This window comes from Struthio camelus, chromosome 3 (genome assembly GCF_040807025.1).
Source record: "Struthio camelus isolate bStrCam1 chromosome 3, bStrCam1.hap1, whole genome shotgun sequence".
Classification (NCBI taxonomy): Eukaryota; Metazoa; Chordata; class Aves; order Struthioniformes; family Struthionidae; genus Struthio; species Struthio camelus.
Window position 1 is genome coordinate 99,208,439 of NC_090944.1, and position 19,388 is coordinate 99,227,826.

Consider the following 19,388-nt stretch of genomic DNA (forward strand, 5'->3'; position numbering starts at 1 on the left):
GCAGCACATGAGCAGTGCTGCCTGCTAGGAGAGTCAGTTCACTATAGCAGAGCGCCTGGATTTGGAGACCAGGGACTTTCCAAGGGCATTTCAAAAAGCAAACCAGACCCAACACCCCCCACCCAAAGGTCCACTTCAAAGATAGTCCACTTCAGAGAGTACTTTGGGGCTGGGGTCTGAGCAGGCTCAGAGCACATTTTCACCCATTTTCCTATGAGCTTAGGGAGCAGAAACCACCGAGGACACAGCTTCTTGCCAGTACCACAGCGCACCAGGCAAGTACCTGTGGTTATATGGTCACCCAGTCCTAGGCAGGTTAAGTCTTGTGTATCCTAGCTACTGTTACTAGCAAATATACATATATTTGTTTCCCTCCCCCTTCTCTCCAACAGAAGCTTCCTCCTGAGATACCCAATATAGACCTGCCTTCTGTCTGTGGCTGAAGTACTCACGGGTTCATCGTGCAACACAACATGGCTATGACCTCACTGTTTACATGAAAGGAATTTAAACAACTTAACTGGAAAGGATTACTTAATTTTAATTTTTTTTTTAAACTGGTAGCAGCCTCTTACCACTATTGCTCCTAACAGTTGCACAAACATCCTAATACCACACTTCCACTGCTACCAGACCAGCTCCAAGGCTCTCCACGTTTGTACTCCATAGTAACAGAAATCTAGGTTAGACATCACCAGCATCTGCACCACCACTGCCAGCAGCGCAGCTGCTGTAACACGGGTGCTTTTTCTTCATGTAAACAAGCCCTTCTAAGCCTGCTAGAAGTTACTCAATATGCCAGATGGCCCAGCCCTCTCATTTTGATAACATACAGCTGTGCTTCTCTTGTATTTGCTGCAGCCATCAACTAAGTTTCTTACTGCCTTTAAGCACAAACTGCAATTTTAAGTCTTTTGGATTATTAGTCATTTCCTAGGTAAATGCAAGCCATTTTCACGTACCAAGTCCCCTCCGTAAGAGTAACCTGATTTAAGATGAAATAAATGAGTTTTTCCTTTATGGATAGATCCAGGCTGAACAAAGCCTCGTGAAAGTGAGTTCTCTGCTCTACTGTAATAAATACAAGCAAAAAGTGGGGAAAAACCAAGTATTTAGATTTTTATATGTTATTTCATAATTAAATGTGCCTCGATTATGCTTATGTTAAAACCTTTTTGAATTCTGTATATCAGAACACAGGTAGTACATACAATATTGCTCAGAACTGCTGCCAAAACAGCTTTTCTTGTATAGGAATTTAGTAGAAACAGATATTCCTTGTAAGACATCTACTGCCACAAACTGCAAAGGGTTGTACTGTTTTTGTTTTTCCAAACACCACACCTTGAAAAGTTAAACCACCCCCCCAAACTTCTGAATTAAAATACAAACTTTACAACCACATAGTAAGTGTAGGCTCTTATATTTCAGTTTAAGACTATATAATTTTATAGAGTACCAAAATAAGCAAAGGATCAGCACTCCATACAAAGTGTTAGCTCTTGGGAGAGGGGTAGGGGGAAGGAAAGAATTTGATTACACTAAGATTTCCTGCAAATCTAAAGAAAACTCCATTTCAGCAAAACAGGTTCAGGTTTAGATTTCCTGCATTTCTAGTTCATTAGATAGTGTTTCTTTAAAGACAACTTACATTTTTGTTTGTTCAGAGGGATGATTTAAAGCAATATTAACAAGGAGGTGGTGCTGTGAATGTTTAATGTCAATATGCAATATGGTATCTGCTATAAAGGCTAGAAGAGCAACACATCTTCACTTCCAAAGACTATAAGAAATTGACTAACATTTAAAAAAAATTCAAGCACACTACATTGACTCTACATCTACACTGCTGCTGGTAAGCCTCTGCTAGCCTGTGCGCTGCCAGATCCCGGCAGTAACATGCATGTTCACATGTATATCGTTCACTCCAATTTATGACAGTTACATCTCTCCCCTGTCTTTCATGGCATTAAAATGCAAGTAAATTGTTAACTAACATTGCCACAATTTTACAAAAGCATATATCTGAACAAAATAGCAGTTAAAACAAATCTGAAGTTCTCCATTCCATTCCAGAATTCACTCTTCATGACAACCCTCCTTCTGTCCTATTTCCTGTCCAGTTTCTTTCCCCACTCCCTCCCTAATTTCTATTTTACAATAAATATATTGAGTGGATTTACATGATGCGTAAGTGCAACTCAAAGTCTTTTGCCCTACACATATAGCCATGTTAAATTGTGAGATTATACATGTGATATCTCTTAACAGAGCAACCACCAGTTTAGATTTTTAAAGAAACACAAGTATTTCAGCATGTACACAGTAATGAGTTTAAAACTATCCAACATCATTGTTTTTATACATTCTCTTCCTCTTTATAGCCTTAACGGGATTTTAGACCTTGATGGCAACAATCCCAAAACAAGAGTAAAATGAATTTATTTTATTGCAAACAAACGTCTAGAGTTAAATTTCTCCACCCACTTTCTTTAAAGAGAAAAGGAATCAGCAGGCTAAGGAGATACACCCATTTGAGAATTGACATGATTAAAAATTAGATATAAAATGGGTGACTCACAGTTTCATTAGCTTACAAAATGGTGGAGTAACTACTACAAGCACACTAGGTATACAGTATTTTGTGGGGAAAGGGTTATACAGACACACAGCTAACTTCATATAGATCCCATTAGACAACTGGATTTACAACAAGTTTTGTTTAATAAGAAATGGGCAAAGCCAGCTTCTTTTCAGAATCAAAATGCAGAACAAATGGAAAAGAAATTATGGTGTTGTACCTTCACAAGTTTGAGCCTCCACAAATAACGCAACCAAGTTTTACAACTTTAAGAGCTTCTACATACACTCCACCTTCACTATTTAGCTCCAGGTTTCCTCTTTGCCCCGACATCTTATTGAATTCCAAATGTTACAAAAAGTCCTAGTTATTGCCAGAAACTTTTACCTCCCCTTCCTCCCCTCCCCACCCAGAAGCTTCATAGAGAGGATGGAGTGTAATATGGAGCTTTACATAATCTCATGATATTCATGAGGGCTACTAAGAAGCCTCTATACGAATTTGGTTGCTAACATTTCTATCGTATTGTGACATGACTCACGACTGTTTCTTAGAAATTGGGGGATGGGGAAAAAGGAGAAAATTCTTTAATAAAAAGACACCAGGTACAAAGCAACGTTTTACTTTTGTTGTGGTAAAAAAAAAGTCACATTTTACAGATAAAATGTAGAACCCTGAAATACTGACACATTCTCTTATCGTGCACAATGCTGAGGTTCTCTTACGAATCACTTTAAAACTGCAATTAAAAATGTACAAAAAAAGAAAAAGAAAAAAATCAACCCACAAAGCTTCTAAAAAAGGAACCCGCAGGCACTTCCTCTTGTGGAATGTTTAAAAAGTTAACCTACTAAAGAAAACAGTCGACTTCTTGTGAAGGTTTTGGAGAAATATGTATCAGTTCATTTATTTGGGTATTCAATAATATCCTTGGTGATAATGCTGACTCCATGGCTTCTGACCCCAGAATTGCTGCAATAAATGGATAAATAGTTAATTTTAACCTGTAATCACATCAAGATCATACTTTTTTTTTTAAAAACAGAATTTATTTTTGTTTTTAAAACAAGCTAGCTTCCCTGGAACTTAAGACTAGAGTCCTCTCAAATAGCAGTAAGTTCCTAAACAACTGAAGGCAGTTGAGTGCACTTCACAGTAGTAATGTGAAGCCAAATACTAACATACCATTAAGACCGATAAGCCATAGCTGCAATTTGATACACCAAAACCATCAAGCCCAGTTAAGTCTTACAGAGAAAACTATTTATAGTAACATTACCTGGCTAATACAAAATGTTGCTACCTAGTTTTTATTACATATCTACTTCTAATTACTTCAGATAGCATTTTGAAATACTCAGTTCAACAATCAGTAAACAAGAAAAGTTTAAGTTATCACTACTTACACCCTGCTGCCACTGGTTGTAGCCCTGAGATTGGTTTTTGTAGCCACGATTATTTCCCCGTCCTCTGAAGTTCTGCAAGACAACAACGGTTTTGAACTACCTCATCCAGACAGATTTTCAAGAAATGTACTAATGCTAGTCGTCTTCCTGTTCTTACCAAAACAGGACATACCACATGCAAGCTTTCCAGTATAAGGTATCACCTCTATTAGCAAACAATACCAGAAGTATCTCCCTCCAAGCAACCACTTAAACATGGGGCAAGAACCTCCAAACAAGCCAGCTCAATGAACTGCTGTTGCCCATGGTCTGGAAAGCTGGCTAATCCAGTTTTGACTCACCCTGTTTCCAGCTGCTAAACTGCACCAGGACAACTAAAAATACAACAGCTTGGCTATTTTTAGTTAGGAAAGGCTGTAGTTGCTACAAGGATGTTATCTGATCAGACAAAAGGATATGGGTCATACAACTGAAAATAGAAGAGCTAGTCCACAAAATTTCAAATCAAAGCTATGGTGCAGAAAACAAAAAAACCATTGATACTGGTACATAAAACACTGCTTTTCCTCTGTTCATCAGTATTAGACAAACCTGAGCCATGTTTACTAGCTTGGGCTCCATCTGCTGGCTCCTCAGTAATCCAAATTTTATATTTTCTAATACTTTCACTGATATCCATCAGTTAAGACAAAGGCTAGTAAGTCTTTACTAGTTGTGCTTGCTGTTACACACCAAAACAAAGACCTTCCCCCAAGAACTACTTCCAGGAAGTTCTCTAAATGCTTGTCGGTTTAACTTTCAACAATTAGTAAAAGTACAGCTTGACCATAAAGTCAAACAATGGCTACTGCTGTTTAGCAGTGTTAAGCATCCCCTAGTTCTGGATCATGTAAAAGTCATGATATGAGCTGTACGTTAAACATACTGAATAGGACATGCTGTGCGTGTCCTTTTTGCACTACAGCCAATATAAAAACTGCTTTTGTCTGTACGCGAGGCATCCTCGCACTGTTTGCGAGCAAGCACACAGGCATATTCACCACAGATGAAGACTCCGACCTGTCATTTAGATGCAAGACTCGGGGAGGGGGGAGGGGCACAACACTCACAAGCCTTCACATACACTGTGAAGTTACAGAAGTGATTTACTGTTATTCAAATGGGCACCTGCACATCATGCGTATTGCAAAAAGCAGTACAATGCTTCAGTTAAAATGAAATGCCAAACTATGTATTTAGAAATCATAGCTGAGCATATGCACCTAGATTAATTGCAAAAAGGCAACTCGGTCCTCTCAGTGCCCTAAAACGGAAGCTGTTATCCTTAGCTACCATGGAACATAAGCCCTAAAAATCTTCAGATTTAATAGGCCAGGGAAGTACAGTCTTAATATGGAACCACTGTATCAGCACTAGATCTTTTTAGTTGATCTTCAGAGCTCTGAGCACATGCACTAACCTAGAAAGTTAGGCCTTTTGCTATGGGATTAGCATATTACAATAGCCAAGTTTGCTGCTGCTCATTAGTAACAAACCTTTCAAACAACATCACCTGAAGTGCTGTAGTTCAACTAATAAATCCCTAAAAAAGGCATTACCTGGTTGTAGTTCCCCCTGTTGGGCATTCCACCTCTGTTATAATTTCCTCTGTTTGAGTAGCCACCTCTGCTTGGAAAGACAGGGCCACGAGGATACGGATAGCCAATTGCACCACTGCTGCCACCGCCGCCGCCACCACCACCTCCACCTCGCTGAGGCATATTGCCCCCCCTCCTGTTGTATCCACCACGATTGCCAGGGACTGCAGGGGAGAGAATTGCTCGAATCAGGAAATACTTATTGTTCAAAATAACCATTATGTGAAGATTAATAACAGTATAGAAATGGAGATGCCCAAATTCAGTGCAAAAAAACTCAAGCCATCTGGTCACAGTGAGTAGCGCTAATTTAAACACGCAAAACACCTTAACTCAGTGTGGTTCACAAGCAAATACCAAACTTAAGAATTCAGAAACTGTGCCTTAAGCCACATGAATACTGTAATTCATGATTTGGAAAGGACTGGTGACTCTCACTTTTGAAGTGAGAAAATTAACTTTGCAGTAAAGGTCAAGATACTACACTTACCTGAGTCAAAAATCAAGGTTCCCATAACAATGATGAGAAATCAAGCACTACAAACATTTATTTTTTTAGCAGCAGTGATCTCCAGAGTTTACTGGCTTACTTCTAGGCTCACCTCCTCCTCTGAAGTTGCCACGCATGTTGAATCCTCCACGCCCTCTCTGACCTCTATTAAATTGATTTTTATTGCTCTTTTTGTTCTTCTTTGAGCCAGTGTTCTGTTTCTTTTCCGGTGGAAGAGATTTCTTACTTTCTTCTTTATATTGTTCCAAGAGCTTCTGAGCTTCTTCCTTTTGCAACTCTACATAGATTATTTCATCAAAACATTCTGCTACCTCTGGCAGTGTGAAGTTCCCTACAATTGCAAAAACACTGAGTATTCAGCTTCTCCATTCACCTACAATTAAAGATGCATTTAACCACCTTTCTCCCGTTCTTCCTCCCACCCCCTGCATTCCCAACACATAGGGACAAAATTACGTAACTTGAACTTAAGAAATGTAAGAGTGACAAAAGAAATAAATGGTTCTCCAAGGAGTTGCCAGTACTGTTCCAAACCTTGAAAACATTCTGCCTATATCTTTTTTTTTTTTTTAAACCTCCACTCAGAGTACCAGTTTCTGCCAAATATGTCACTTAAATAGGGCACTTTATGCCAAGACAGCTTTGTGCATCTGCATGAAGCATATCAGCATAACTGAGTAGTGTTAAGGACTGCAGCAGAGGGAACACAATATAGTGTTGTCCTACAAGTTACAATAGTCTTCCAGTTTTGCTCAAGTAAAACTGTTTAAGATAACGTGATTTTTAGACTTCAGATTTACTTAATCCTTTAAACAGATACTCAGCATCCTAAAACACGGTATAGGATTATGTTCCATGCCTTTCATTTTGAGAACTGCATGCTCTGGAAGATCTTTTCCCTCCACCTCTGCCTTCTTTTGTGTTCTTTGCTTGTAGTCTTCATCTTTTGGGCAAACAACAACTGCTTTGCGCTGGAAGCCTGCAAACAGGCACATTTTTCTCCTCTGCGCAGCTGCAGACACATTTGTCTGAAAAAAATGCAGTAACTTACTACACGTAGCTGTCATTGTAAGAGTTAAGGAAGTCAACTTATGGTGTATAGACTTCACCTCTACAAGAGCTTGCAATGAAGTTTACAAATAACTGGACATAAAGATGTTGCATAATGCAAAGTTACGATCTCATATTCAAGTGTTAAAACACTATTCCTCCCACATCCCATAAATCCAGAGAAGTTCAGATAAAGCATTTGTAGTAATATCTCAACTCTGCATCTCCTGAATAAGGAGTAAAAGTCACTAAGTGAAACTAACAACTGCTACTAGAATGTAGCTTTAATCCCATTTAATTACTGCACTATAGCCTGTAACAAATTTCCTTAACAGTTTCTCACTGAAGCCTCTACCTGATCCAAAATGAAATTCCGCTTCTTACGAGCTGCAATCTCAATGAACTTTCCAAGACACTGTGGAGCTCTCTGCAACAGTGTGTTAAGCTTTCCGGTGTCTGCCATCTGCCGCTTAAAACCTGCGACCTATAGAGAAATTTCCCAGAGTTACAGCAGCCTTGATCCACGTGGCTGCCGGTTTTTTTGGCTAAATGCTTTTCATTTGACTTCAAGAATTGTTAAGTCAAAGCAGTGGCTACAAACTCATCTAACTGAAATTCCCAAAGCCTCCACAAAACATGCATCTTCATAAACAAAGAACCTAGGTGAAGCAACACAGGTTAGTCTAAGATATATTCACCACATTATTGATTCAAAGCTGCATATGCTATTCTAAAGACAATGACAAACAAATTGAAACAGCTGAACAACAGCCTTTCTTACATAGCACCATAAAAACTTCACAGTTCTGCTGCGCTGTGTGTTAAGTGGTAGTTCAGTAAGACTAAATCTTTAATCTTCACTAATATAGTCAAGTAACTAGTAGCGACTTCTTAGATTTATGCACAAAGAATTCCCTGGGAGCAGAAAACCCTCAGATTTACAGTAAGTGTGCAACATATCAAACAGGAAGTCATATTACCACTTACCATCATTTTGTCCATAATAGTATTTGTCCCAAGAATGTTATATTTCCCAGGATTTGCTGCTGCATGTTTGGTAACCCAGGTAGTCTTGCCTGCTCCAGGCAAGCCAATCATCATCACCACCTATTATGACAAATTAGGTACTGAGATACTAGCTCATATTTTTCTTTTAAGTTGCATATTAAAGAAACTCTGGCACACTTAGGCTAGCAAACCTAATTAAAATAGAGAACTGGGGGGGGGGGGGGGGGGAGGAAGCGAGTCATGGGATACCAAGTGTCAATGCTATTCTCCAAACAAAAAGCAGAAGAGTTATACAGAAGTATGCTTAAATCTTTGGTCCATCTGCCTCAACTGTTTTGAGATAATAAATAAGAACCCTACCTCACAATCTTTTTTTTGCTCAGGCCCCTTTGGTCCTCGGACTCTATCCTCCAGGGGGACCTTCTGGATGAAGGTATACTCCTCAGGTACAGGAAAGTAAGGTTCGTCCTTCTGACCAAAGTTGAACTCAACTGCACAGTTATGGCAGAGAACATGTGGGAAGAGTGGTCGCCCATCAAGGACTTCCTTACTTATTTTGAATGCCACACCAAGCTCTTGTCCATTCTTGGAATATGAAAGTTCCACTTCATCACCATCAAAATTCTGTTTTTCAAACAAAACGTTAGTTTGTATGAAATTACTCACCTCATAATGAAAATTCATATTCGTAATTACATTGTATGAGCTCTATTCACTCAAAGTTCTTCTGTAACACTGTTACAAGATAATGGAATTCCTTAGAAGCTTCTTCCCTTGAAATAAGTGACTGTCAACGATGATCTTGTTTAAAATCCAATTTCTTTTTTAAAAAGGCTTTAAAGACATTTGTCTATGAATATGCAATCTTAAAACCTTGACAGCAGCCACTGTTGATTATGCATGTTTTTTCTGCCTCCCCCCTAGATTAAGCAACTTGTCTGGCTCCAAGCTTTTCTGGATTCGCTTTACCCCTTCTCACATCAAAGCAGCTTGACAATTCAAGGTTCCCCCCCCCCCCAAGAGAAAAAAAGAAAGTGAAAACTTACAGCAAAACATCCAATCACATCATTTTCATCAAACTTCTCACCAAAGTCTTCAGTCTCACAATTGCATGTCTTTATTCCTTTTAGAGAATATCCATAGGAAAATTCCTCTTCACCTGAAGAAGTAATTTAAACTAGAAGTACGTATTTTGTCTAACTTTCATGAACACAGTCACTTTACAGCTACTTAAGTATACTGACTTTCACAATGCTTTTATTTATGCCAGAACAAGCTTTGACTTCCAAAACAGCTGCTGCTTAATATCAAACAGCAATATTGCCCCCTTCCCAGGTTTAAGAGTCTTACGCTGCTGGTTCCAGATTCATATTTGCATAAAGCTAAACTGCTAGATAAAGAAAACATAAGTGAGTAATTTTTGAAGTCATAAGACCTGTTTATGCATCCACACACTTGTAATGTAAATATCTGGATAAACTTTCTGAATTAATCTTGAGTAGCACCTAACCCTCCCCATTTTATAGGCTGTGTTTCACCTAAACTCTGGGACAGCTGAGAATGAAGGTAACTGAGTCACTAGGCTCAGGTGGAACTTAAATACTTGACTAGAAAGCCACTGATGTTAGAATATACCAATTCATACACATTCCCCCACAAAAGAGCACGTCAGCAGCAGGTACGAGTTATTGAAACTGTTCATTACAGTGTTAATTTATCTCAGGAAGACATTCGTGCTTCCTCCTAACCACTTTCAGAAATGTGGATTCTCCCCTGCTCCTAAAAGGACAGTGTACTTAACCAGGAATTTTTCTTTCATAGCTAGTCTTACACTTTTTTCTTTATTTAAAGGGAGTTAAAAAAAACACCACCACAATCTTCCTCCTAGCAACTTTCTTCGGTCCCAAAAATGCACCTTTTCTCACTGTGTCCAATAAACTGTTCAAGTGAAGACCACTTTTCAAAGTGAAGATCACTTTTCAAAGCACCTGGATTACAAACACCAAGTTTTTCTTAACGTGCTGAAGAAATGAGAACTTCAGCCACATATACAAATAATACATAAGTAACCAAATGTTTAAGTCTTACCGAGCAACATTCCACTTGTGTTCAGTGACCAGCCAACTCGTACTTCGTGTATGTCAATGTCTTTTGTATACAGGTGTTTAACAGGAATCTTTTCTGTAACCTATTTTTAAATCATTCATTAAAAGGTATGTAGTATTAGACTCCAAGAAAATGGAAACACAAAGGTAACATCTGGAACCTTTGTACTTTGTTTCAATCCTTACTAAGTGTAAGTAATTACCATCTTCGGCAAAAATACGAGGCATGCTCAAGTTAGGCAAGGTGGAATCACAAGCCAGTCACTAAATAGTTACATTTCTCCACTGAGCAATGGAGACATCACATACCCTGTACCTCCAATCAAAGCACTTAGTCACAGCAGTCCCAATTAGCGGCCAAAAGCCTCAGTCCTTTTGAGAGAGTATTAAAGGTACACACCATAAGATATACTCTTTTAAACATTCCCATGATATTGAGATTTAGCAATAAACTGCTTTTCCAATGAAATGTGATATAAGAAAAAAATTCTTTTAGAAAAACCTGGGAAACCATTACACTCATCCCTTCCCACAGTAAGCAGGGTTCCTGGGCAAGTTGCCAACTTCCAAACAACATAAGCAGATTCCAAAAACCCCACCAAGAGCACAGGAATCTGCAGGAAATCTACCTTTTACCTGCTTTAGGTCAGTTTGGTGAAATTTGCAAAAAACCGACCAGCACCTCAGTTTCCACAACTGTTCAAGTCAGGTGACCAAAGCGAAACTGATTTGAAAGTGAAGAGGGCAACAACGACATCAATTTCCCTTCACTGGCCTTCCAAAGTTTTAAGTACCAACAGAGACAGAAATCACTCAGTGAAGAGTGTCACTACCCACTCCTCACGGTAGCAATTATATAGGAAAACACTGGAGAAAGAACAGAGTAAGCATGTATATACACAGGCATGTCATGTCACATGCAAGAAGGCTTAAGCATTGTTAAACCAAAAATCAAATTCTGCACCTTTACTTTTCCCCCCTTCAGTGAATGGGAGACATTTGATTACCGTAAGGCTTTTTCTTTTCCATTTTTCCCTTTAGGAAAACTCTTGCTTCCAAAATTTTCACATTACGTATACAAGTCATGGCACTATTCAGGTTGGAAGGGATCTCTGAAGGTGTATGTGTATACATAATCTGGAATCTTCAGAAAGTACAATCGAGCTTTGACTAGCAAGTACCAAAACTCATCAAGTCTCACAGTACATGCTAATAGAAAATCTTAGTTCAAAAGTTAAGACCAGAAGTTACACATTCAACACAAATGCAAGTTCATTTTTAAAAGGAAATCCATATAAAGGAAGAAGTTTTGCTAATTAAGACATCTTTTATTGTTAACAGTTTCATAGGCCCAGAACAGGAGGTGTTCTAAAAGCTCTTATGTTCGACTCATCTGAATTAGTTGCAACTAAATCAAAAAGTTTGGACTGAAAGAAAATGGTAAGAATGAGCAGTATTATGTTTAAGCACGCAGAATGATCTCCCACCGAAACATCAGTCTAACTCACCTTCATCTCAAAGCAGACTTTGCCTTTAGAAACTCCATAGGAGGCTCTTCCTCCAGCCCAAAGAAAAGCAAAGCTTTCCATGGTCAGAGAGGAAGCACTAAACCGGTCTCTTGAGATTTTAAAATGCAGGTCACAGTTATCTGTTAACATAAAAATTGTTTACTCTATTACAAAATAAAGTATGATTGTCTAGTCTTACGCGTTTAAGGCAATTTCAGTTTTCAAAGGTGCAAACCTCCAATGATCGTAAGACAAACATCTGGCAAGTGTTCAGCATCCTTCAGGCGAGCAATTGAATACATGCCTAGATAAATCTGAAAGTTATACTTGTTAGCTAGCATTCCCTAGGTGCCATCTTCCCTTCTGTCACCAAATTCCTATCAATTTCTTGATTTCTGCAGAAGCACTTGAAACACAGACCTACTTTGATGGCAGCTCTTCTATTTGAGCTTTGTTAGCCAGTTAACCGAGACATCTCCACCACTATGCAAAGAAACTTGTACAGTGCTCTTTGAATTATTTGCTAATTTTTTTTCCTTTAAGTTTTCTTACCTCCTTGTCCAAGCCTAAGGGCAGCTAAGAAATAAATACAAAGACAAGTACTTTTGTTTAAGTACTGAAAGTAGTACTGCCTTTGGTGAATATAGTGACTTAGCCAGTCCAATTAGATTAAGCCAATTAAAATAAAGTCAGTTAAGTCAGATGCAGATAGCTTAAGCAGGCAGAACGTGACAAGAGAGCCTCCTCCACATGAGAAACATGATCTGCACTATGAATTTGCCTATCGCTCTAAGTGAATCCTAGGAACACAAGCAGAACCTTTGCTTTAATTACATCTTCAGAGCTGTAGCACCATGAAATTTCAAGTTAGTCTTCTGGTAGCTTTCAACAAGGCAATGCAAAATGGTAACATGATGTGCAGCATACATAGCCCTTGAATTTCCCAAGAGCTAGGGATCCACAGAAGAAACTCCAAACCTATACGACAGTTATAAACAAGGTTTAAGATTAGCAAGCAATGAACGTCTTCTACCCTGATGCAAAAACTGCATGCTGCCAAGTAGAGAAAAATGCAGTCTCCCCTTTATTACTGGAAACTCTCACAAACGAGATCTTGTTTCATTCGCATAAAGCCATCTCCAGTTACAACTACAATATTTGACTCGAGCGTTTTCTCATTAATACTTTTAGCTGTAGCATGAAGAGCAAATAAAGCTAATATACATAAGAAACCCATCTGGTGTAAGTTAGTTTTAGAATAACAAAAACAGAATTCCAAGTTTTAACCTCCTTAGAAAACACGTGCAGTAAAAAGCACTTAACAGCACTAAACCTCTTATGTCTGGACCATAATGACCCAGACAAGAAAGTGCCAGGTTGTTACGCAATTGAGTCTTAAAGCTATGATCGATTCTGTGCTAAAAGCAGCCCGTCAAACTAAACTGAAGAATTTATCTGTCCAAAGTAATCAAACTTCAACATTGCTAGTACTATTTCTAATAGAAAAAGTAGTTTTCTAATATTAAGAATTGGCTACTAGCCACAGTTATTCGATTTGGCAAATTAGGAGCTTATACAAAGATAACTCCCTACCAAGAAACAACCACTTGGCAGTTAAAAGATAATAAACTTAAGATTTAAAGTGTCAAGTACGGTACATTCAGCAATTTATGTGGCTGTAAATTAATGCCCCCTTCCACATCGAAGTACTTCTCAGAGAAAAAAAAAAGCTGAAACAGCTAGCAAGTATGAGGAAGCTAAAATTTAAGGCTTTCCTCCACTACACTGTTAACAAGTTAATATCTTGCCTATTCAAGTGCAGTAATTCTGCAGTAACTGCTTATACTTACCCTCAAAGATAAGTTAGTCCAAATCATGCTGTACCACAATAATAGTAACATTTATAATCTGCTTCAAAAAACAGTTTGTATGTAGTTCTCAATTTCTATGCCCTTTGGACCAGTTCTCTCTGCCATGCCATTTGCATATACCATCTACCCCCCCCAACCTCGCAGACTGCATGAATGCAGCATTTTCCAGGAGCTTTCTGCTGATTTCTTCTCAAGTTTATTAGAAATCAAAAAATATACTGCATTAGTTTGCATGTAACTAGGGCCTCAGCAAGTTATGCAGGAAACTTACCCCACAGACTGTACTACCTTAGCCCTCTGTTTATTCCTGAAACTTATCGAAGTAAAACATTCACGTGATATAAAATTAGTTTCTCACGACTCAAGCTCCCAAGCTGTTTCTAGCATGATCTACGTTCACTGCACGCTTGCACAGCTTAGTTTATGTACCAGGTTAGTGTTTTGGTTAAGATTTCTTCAGAAAACGATATGATATTACGTTATTTCTTGGGAAAGCCAAGCTTATAATTGCTAATAAAGACCCAGGCATCCTTTTGTTGTTTCGTTATACTGAAAAGTAAAGGGCTAATCTTGCTGTTTCTTAGTAATAACGATCAATGGATCTGCCCTACATTTCAGAAAGCATAGTTTTAAGTTTAAAAGCATACCACTACACCTTCTAGAGCGCAGGAAAGCATGTTTACTCACAAGTATCAAGACAAACCACTGTGTCATCAAAATGCTCATCTTCTTCTTCAACAGGTGGTTGAGGGGACTTAGCCCTGGCGAGGGAGGAGGAAAAAGAAGAGAATAAAAAATTAAAGTTGGAAGCATTTTAGTAGGGGTATAGGAAATACTTCCTACAGCTTCTCATTCGCAAAATCTTGTCCAGCATCAAAAGTTTCTTTACCTGCTGTACTTATTTTCTTCAATGTATTCAAAATACCCACGGCCATGATCTTCACGTGGTCTCTTCACACCCCTCTTTTTCTCACCAGGTTTTTGTTCTGTTTTAGCATCTCCTGTAACAGAGTTAACAATTTATTTTAGCAACGCAATGTAACTCTGCTGGGAATAAAACCATCCATAACGTTTCCAACTTTGGAAACTGAACGAAAACCCTCAGGAACTGAAAAGCAACAGCATCTTGGCAGACTTTTTTGTGTTGCTCCAAGACAAAAAGCTTGCATCTCCGCATCTGGCACGGTCCTCGATGTTAAGAGAAGACGCCCAGAGAAAAGCCATCCCGCTCTCACGCGGTGAAAAAGAACGGCCAAGAAGGCGCCCGCGCTCTCACCCGCGCCGAGCAGGACACTCCCGGGCGCTCACAAGGACGCCGAGCGCTCCGCACGAGTGCGCCGCCTCCCGGCAGGCCGAGCGCGGCGGGCGGGAGCCCCCGCGCGGGGCCGCCCGGCCGCCTGCAGGGAAGGGATTCCGCCTCCTCCCGCCTCCATTGTACCAGGCCTTCCAAACGCGATCCCGTGGAGCACCCAGACCGGAAGTGACGTCACGCCGCCGAGCGCTCCTTTGCACAATACAGCGCGCCCCAGCGGCCCCTCCGGAGGGGCCGCCCCTCCCCCCGCGCGGCCGGCGCAGCGGCCCCTTCCCCTCACCCCCCGCGCGCCTCCACTCCACCCCCCTCGCGCAACGGCCCCTCCTCCTCCTCCAGCCGCCCCGCGCAACGGCCCCCTCTCGAGAACCCCTCTCCCCCGCCCGCGGCCCAGCGCAGCCGCCTGGCGAGGAGCACGCGGTGCGGGGGGGGGGGGGGGGCGGCGCCGCCGCCGGTGTGTGTGTGTGTGGGGGGGGGAAGACTGGAAACCCCCTCGGGGACACCGCCCCCCCTCCCCCCCCCCGGCGCGGGAGGCGCCGCCGTCGCGCCGGCCGCGAACGCCCTCCCGCGCGCACCCCGGAAACCGCCCTCTTGGCCGTTGCCCGCCCGCCCGCCCCCCCCGCCGCGGGGGGGGGGGATTAACGGCCTTTCTTTCCCCCTCCGCCCCCCCCCCCCTTTCCGCCGAAGGCGTCGCGCAAACTCACCCCCGGCGGCCTGAGCCCCGGGGCGGCCGCCACCACCGCCACCTTCCGCTTTCTTCTGCTGCTGCTGCTGCTTAGCGGGGCCCGCCGAGCCGGCGGGGGCCGCCGCCGCCGCCGGGGGCCCCGAGGCGCCGCCGGTGCTTTTGCCGGGCGCTTCCTTGGCGGCCCCGCGCGGCTGGAGGAGCGGCGGGGGCTGTTGCTGCTGCTGCTGTTGCTGCTGGGGCTGCGGCTGCTGCTCGCCATGCCCGTTGGCGTCTCCGGCCGCGGCCTCTTCCTCGTCGGCGAGCTCGTCCTCCCCCTCTTGGAAACCCTGGTCGTCTCCGTTCTCATCCTCCTCCTCCTCCTCTTCCTCCTCCTCGCCGCCCGCCTCCTCTTCCATGGGGCCGCCCCCGGCCCCCGCCCGCTCGCCGTTCTCCTCGCCCAGCTCCATGGCGTCGCCATCGGCGGCCTCCAGCCCTTCCTCGTCGTCGTCCTCCGCGGTGGAGGCCGCGGCCTGGTCGGGGCCTCCTCCTTGGTGGAGCTGCGAGGCGCCCCCGCCGCTCTCGGCTGCCTCCCCCTCCATGCTGCCGTTGCCAGGCTCAACTGCGCTGCTGGCGGGGCCTCCCCCGCCGGCCTCCTCCTGGTCTAGCGCGGCCTGGAGCCGCTCCATGAGCTCGGCCTTGAGGCCCTTGTCGGAGAGGCGCCGCTTTTTCAGCTCCTCCTTCAGCTCCGACACCTTCAGCTTCTTCACGTTCACGGGCGAGCAGCTCATGGCGGCGGCGGCTCGGTCCCTGGGCGGCGCGCAGGCGACTCTGGGCTCGGGCGGACGGCGGCGGCGGCTCTGGGTCGAGGCCCCGGTGGGAGGCGGTGGGTGGGTGGCGCGGCTGGTTCGTGCGGCTGCGGCAGCTGCAGAGCGGACCCGCCTGGCGCCAAATCCTTTCACCGAGCTCGCGAGGGAGACGCGCCTCGCGGGGCCGAGCACGCAGCACTGCCCGCCCCGCCCCCGCGCACGTAGGCCCTCCTCCCCCCGCTACCGTAACGGCCGCCGCACGCACCGCCGCTACCGTAAATACCGGCCCGAGCGCAGCACCTCTGCGCGCCCCCCGGCGCCTCTCCCGCGCGGGGCGCCGTGCGCTGGGGCCGCCCCCGCCGGCACCCGGAGCCGGACCCGAGCTCGGGGCGGCAGGAGGGGCCCTGGCAGCCCGGGCTGGTCGCGTCTACGCGGCGGAGTTACGGGAAAGGAAAAGTTGCCTCTGCCGGCATAAGCCCCTCCGCGCCGACAGCTGTACCTGCGCCATGTTGGGCCAGGCGGCGGCAGGAAGCCCGGCGAGACGCCCCGCTGCCGCCCGCTCGCTTTCGGCAAAATACGCCATTCCGGACGGGAAACCGGCCCCAGCGGGACCCCGCCAGGCCTCCGCTCTTCCCTCGGTGCAAGATGAGGCCTGAGCAAGGCCCCAGATAGACCCCCCCCCCCGGCGGCCCCTTCCCCCCCGCTGCGGGCACCCTCCGCAGGCCCGGCCGGCGCGCTGCGCCGCGCGGAAAAGGGGTTGAAAATTCAGTTTCAACTGAAAGTGGAAACAGTCCTTCTCAAAATAGTCGCACTGGTACAACCCTGTTAGCACAGTTACATAAGGACAAAAGTAGAGCTATAACAGCAATTTCTTCACAGGCTACGGCATGCGCCAGCCTGACCGGTAACTAGACCGAGTGGCTCCACAAGCCACAGGGCTAACTTAAGGTTTTCAAGTGCGTTAACTCTCCGTCAGACAAGCAACGCTCGTCTGCAGCTTAGTGCAGAGCTAGCTGACCAGGTAACCAACTGCAAGCAAACTGCTGTTGCTCCCAGCTTTGCTGCTCCAGAGCATTCATGTAGGTCTCCTCTCTGTTCTGCCACCAAGCTGTGCACCCACTGAATTTTTCCAATATGGTCCAAAGCTACTGGAGCAGAAACAGCAGAGAGCAGCGCAGATGAACAGGAGGTTAGCATTAGTAGACAAGTCTGGTTCCTTAGGAAGCCCTAGTAAAAAGTTAATTTTCACTTGCTTTTAGAAATTTTAAAAAGAGGCAAGTTGAACAACTAAAGATTGTTAAAAAGCCCTATTGTAGGGAAGGTGTACTGACATGAAGTTGCCTTGTACTGGAGCAGGTCACATGGCCTTCTAAACCAGAAGAAATTATTTAAGTTCACCTGCCTTCAGGAAAAGGGAGGAGAGACAAGGAAGTCGCACTGTTTTTAACTATACAAGGAAAGTTAAACAGTCCCTTAAGCACATGCATGCACTCTGTCCTCTCCAGCCAAGCTGAATCCACTCAGAGGAAACACGACTCAATCTGCAAGGTTAGCTCAACCCTTCACTGCACTAAGTCTTGTTGGAACAGAGACAGCAAGAATTCCCTCATGCAATATGTACAGCTTAGAAAAAGGTTATCACAACCTTTTCCTTATATAAATGCAAGTTAGTAGATTTTCCTCAGTTGAGGAGGTCACAGTCATCTAAATAGGGGGAAAAAAGGAGATTTAAAAAAAGTGCATCAGTACTAAGGAGAGGTCAATGCATGATCAAGCTGCACTGGTATAAATTACCTTTGTGCATTTCTTCATGTAAGAGCTATCTAAACTAGTCTGCTGAGGTAACAGTGATATATATTCCCATGGAGGGGAACAAAGTGTAAACAGGGCTTACCTAGTTAATATTACAAGATTACTTACTGGAGTTTACAGACAACTCTACAATAAGGTAGATGTCTTTTGCTTCTCCCACCTCTATGCTCTTTTGTGAACTTTAAATTTAAAATTTTTAAACAAAACACACACTGAGTCTTTTCGATTTGTAGTGCGTCTGAACCTGAGGCAGAGCCCTACATTTAAACCTTGATCTGGTACAGTCTTCATCACATGAGGAGCCATGTTTGCAGAACTTCATCAGCCTAGTCCAATAATCCTACCAGCGCAAACTTTATGGCTTAGATCCTTTCAGCCTTTTTTGATCCTTGAATGTTGCCTTGAATTAGCACATCTGCACACATTTACAGCACTTGTGTTAAAAACTGCCCTTGTTCAGAATCATCTTAGAGCTGCAGTCCTCACATGTAATCCCCTTCCTAAACAATGTCATGTCTGCCTACTTCAGTAACATGCTCATACAGCTTTATACTGCTGTTACCATGGAGAAACAAAACAGCTAACGACTTTGAGGCACATCAAGAGATTACTTACTTACCCCAAAGCACTCAAGCCTGTATATAAAGGCTCGAGTACATAAAATAAGAATTGTAATTTGTTTTGAGCATTAAAATAGAGGCTCACTATTTTTTTGCCCCAGAAATTTTTTAACACCAACCTGAAAAGGCTCCTCTCCCCTTTAAACTATTTAGAAGGCTGAACTTTTGTTTTAGGGGATTAATGCATACCATAGCAGTAAGTACATGGTTGTATAGTACCATTAGTTACACTATCAAACAGATAGTCACAAATGTAGTAAGGCCATGCCTTCGGTCTACAGAGTGCTGCTACCCGTTATTATAAAATGGGGAGATCCCAGCTGATTTTTAAATATCAAGTGATTTAATTGTGGTGAGAATGGCTTTTCTCTGAAAACTAAGCACATACAATACGCACATAACTGAAACAGGCATGCAACCTTATGACTGATTTCCATGGTAAAAGCAATTTAAGTTTTCTGCTGTGTATGTTAAATACATGTTGTTTACACAAATGCCCC

The 19,388-nt window shown here is 43.3% G+C and overlaps 1 protein-coding gene across 1 annotated transcript; it reads right to left on the reverse strand.

Annotated features, from left to right (window-relative positions):
- Positions 1-1,406: 1,406 nt before the first annotated feature.
- On the reverse strand, positions 1,407-16,654 carry HNRNPU (heterogeneous nuclear ribonucleoprotein U). The gene is made up of 14 exons (XM_068939313.1): positions 15,691-16,654; positions 14,567-14,678; positions 14,365-14,438; positions 11,807-11,946; positions 10,282-10,381; positions 9,240-9,352; positions 8,554-8,817; positions 8,173-8,292; positions 7,541-7,669; positions 6,995-7,163; positions 6,227-6,466; positions 5,586-5,788; positions 3,988-4,059; positions 1,407-3,553 (listed from the first exon to the last, which is right to left on the reverse strand). Exons 1-14 carry the CDS (start codon positions 16,436-16,438, stop codon positions 3,500-3,502), a joined length of 2,538 nt encoding a protein of 845 aa, XP_068795414.1. The 5' UTR covers positions 16,439-16,654; the 3' UTR covers positions 1,407-3,499.
- Between the last annotated feature and the right edge of the window lie 2,734 nt (positions 16,655-19,388).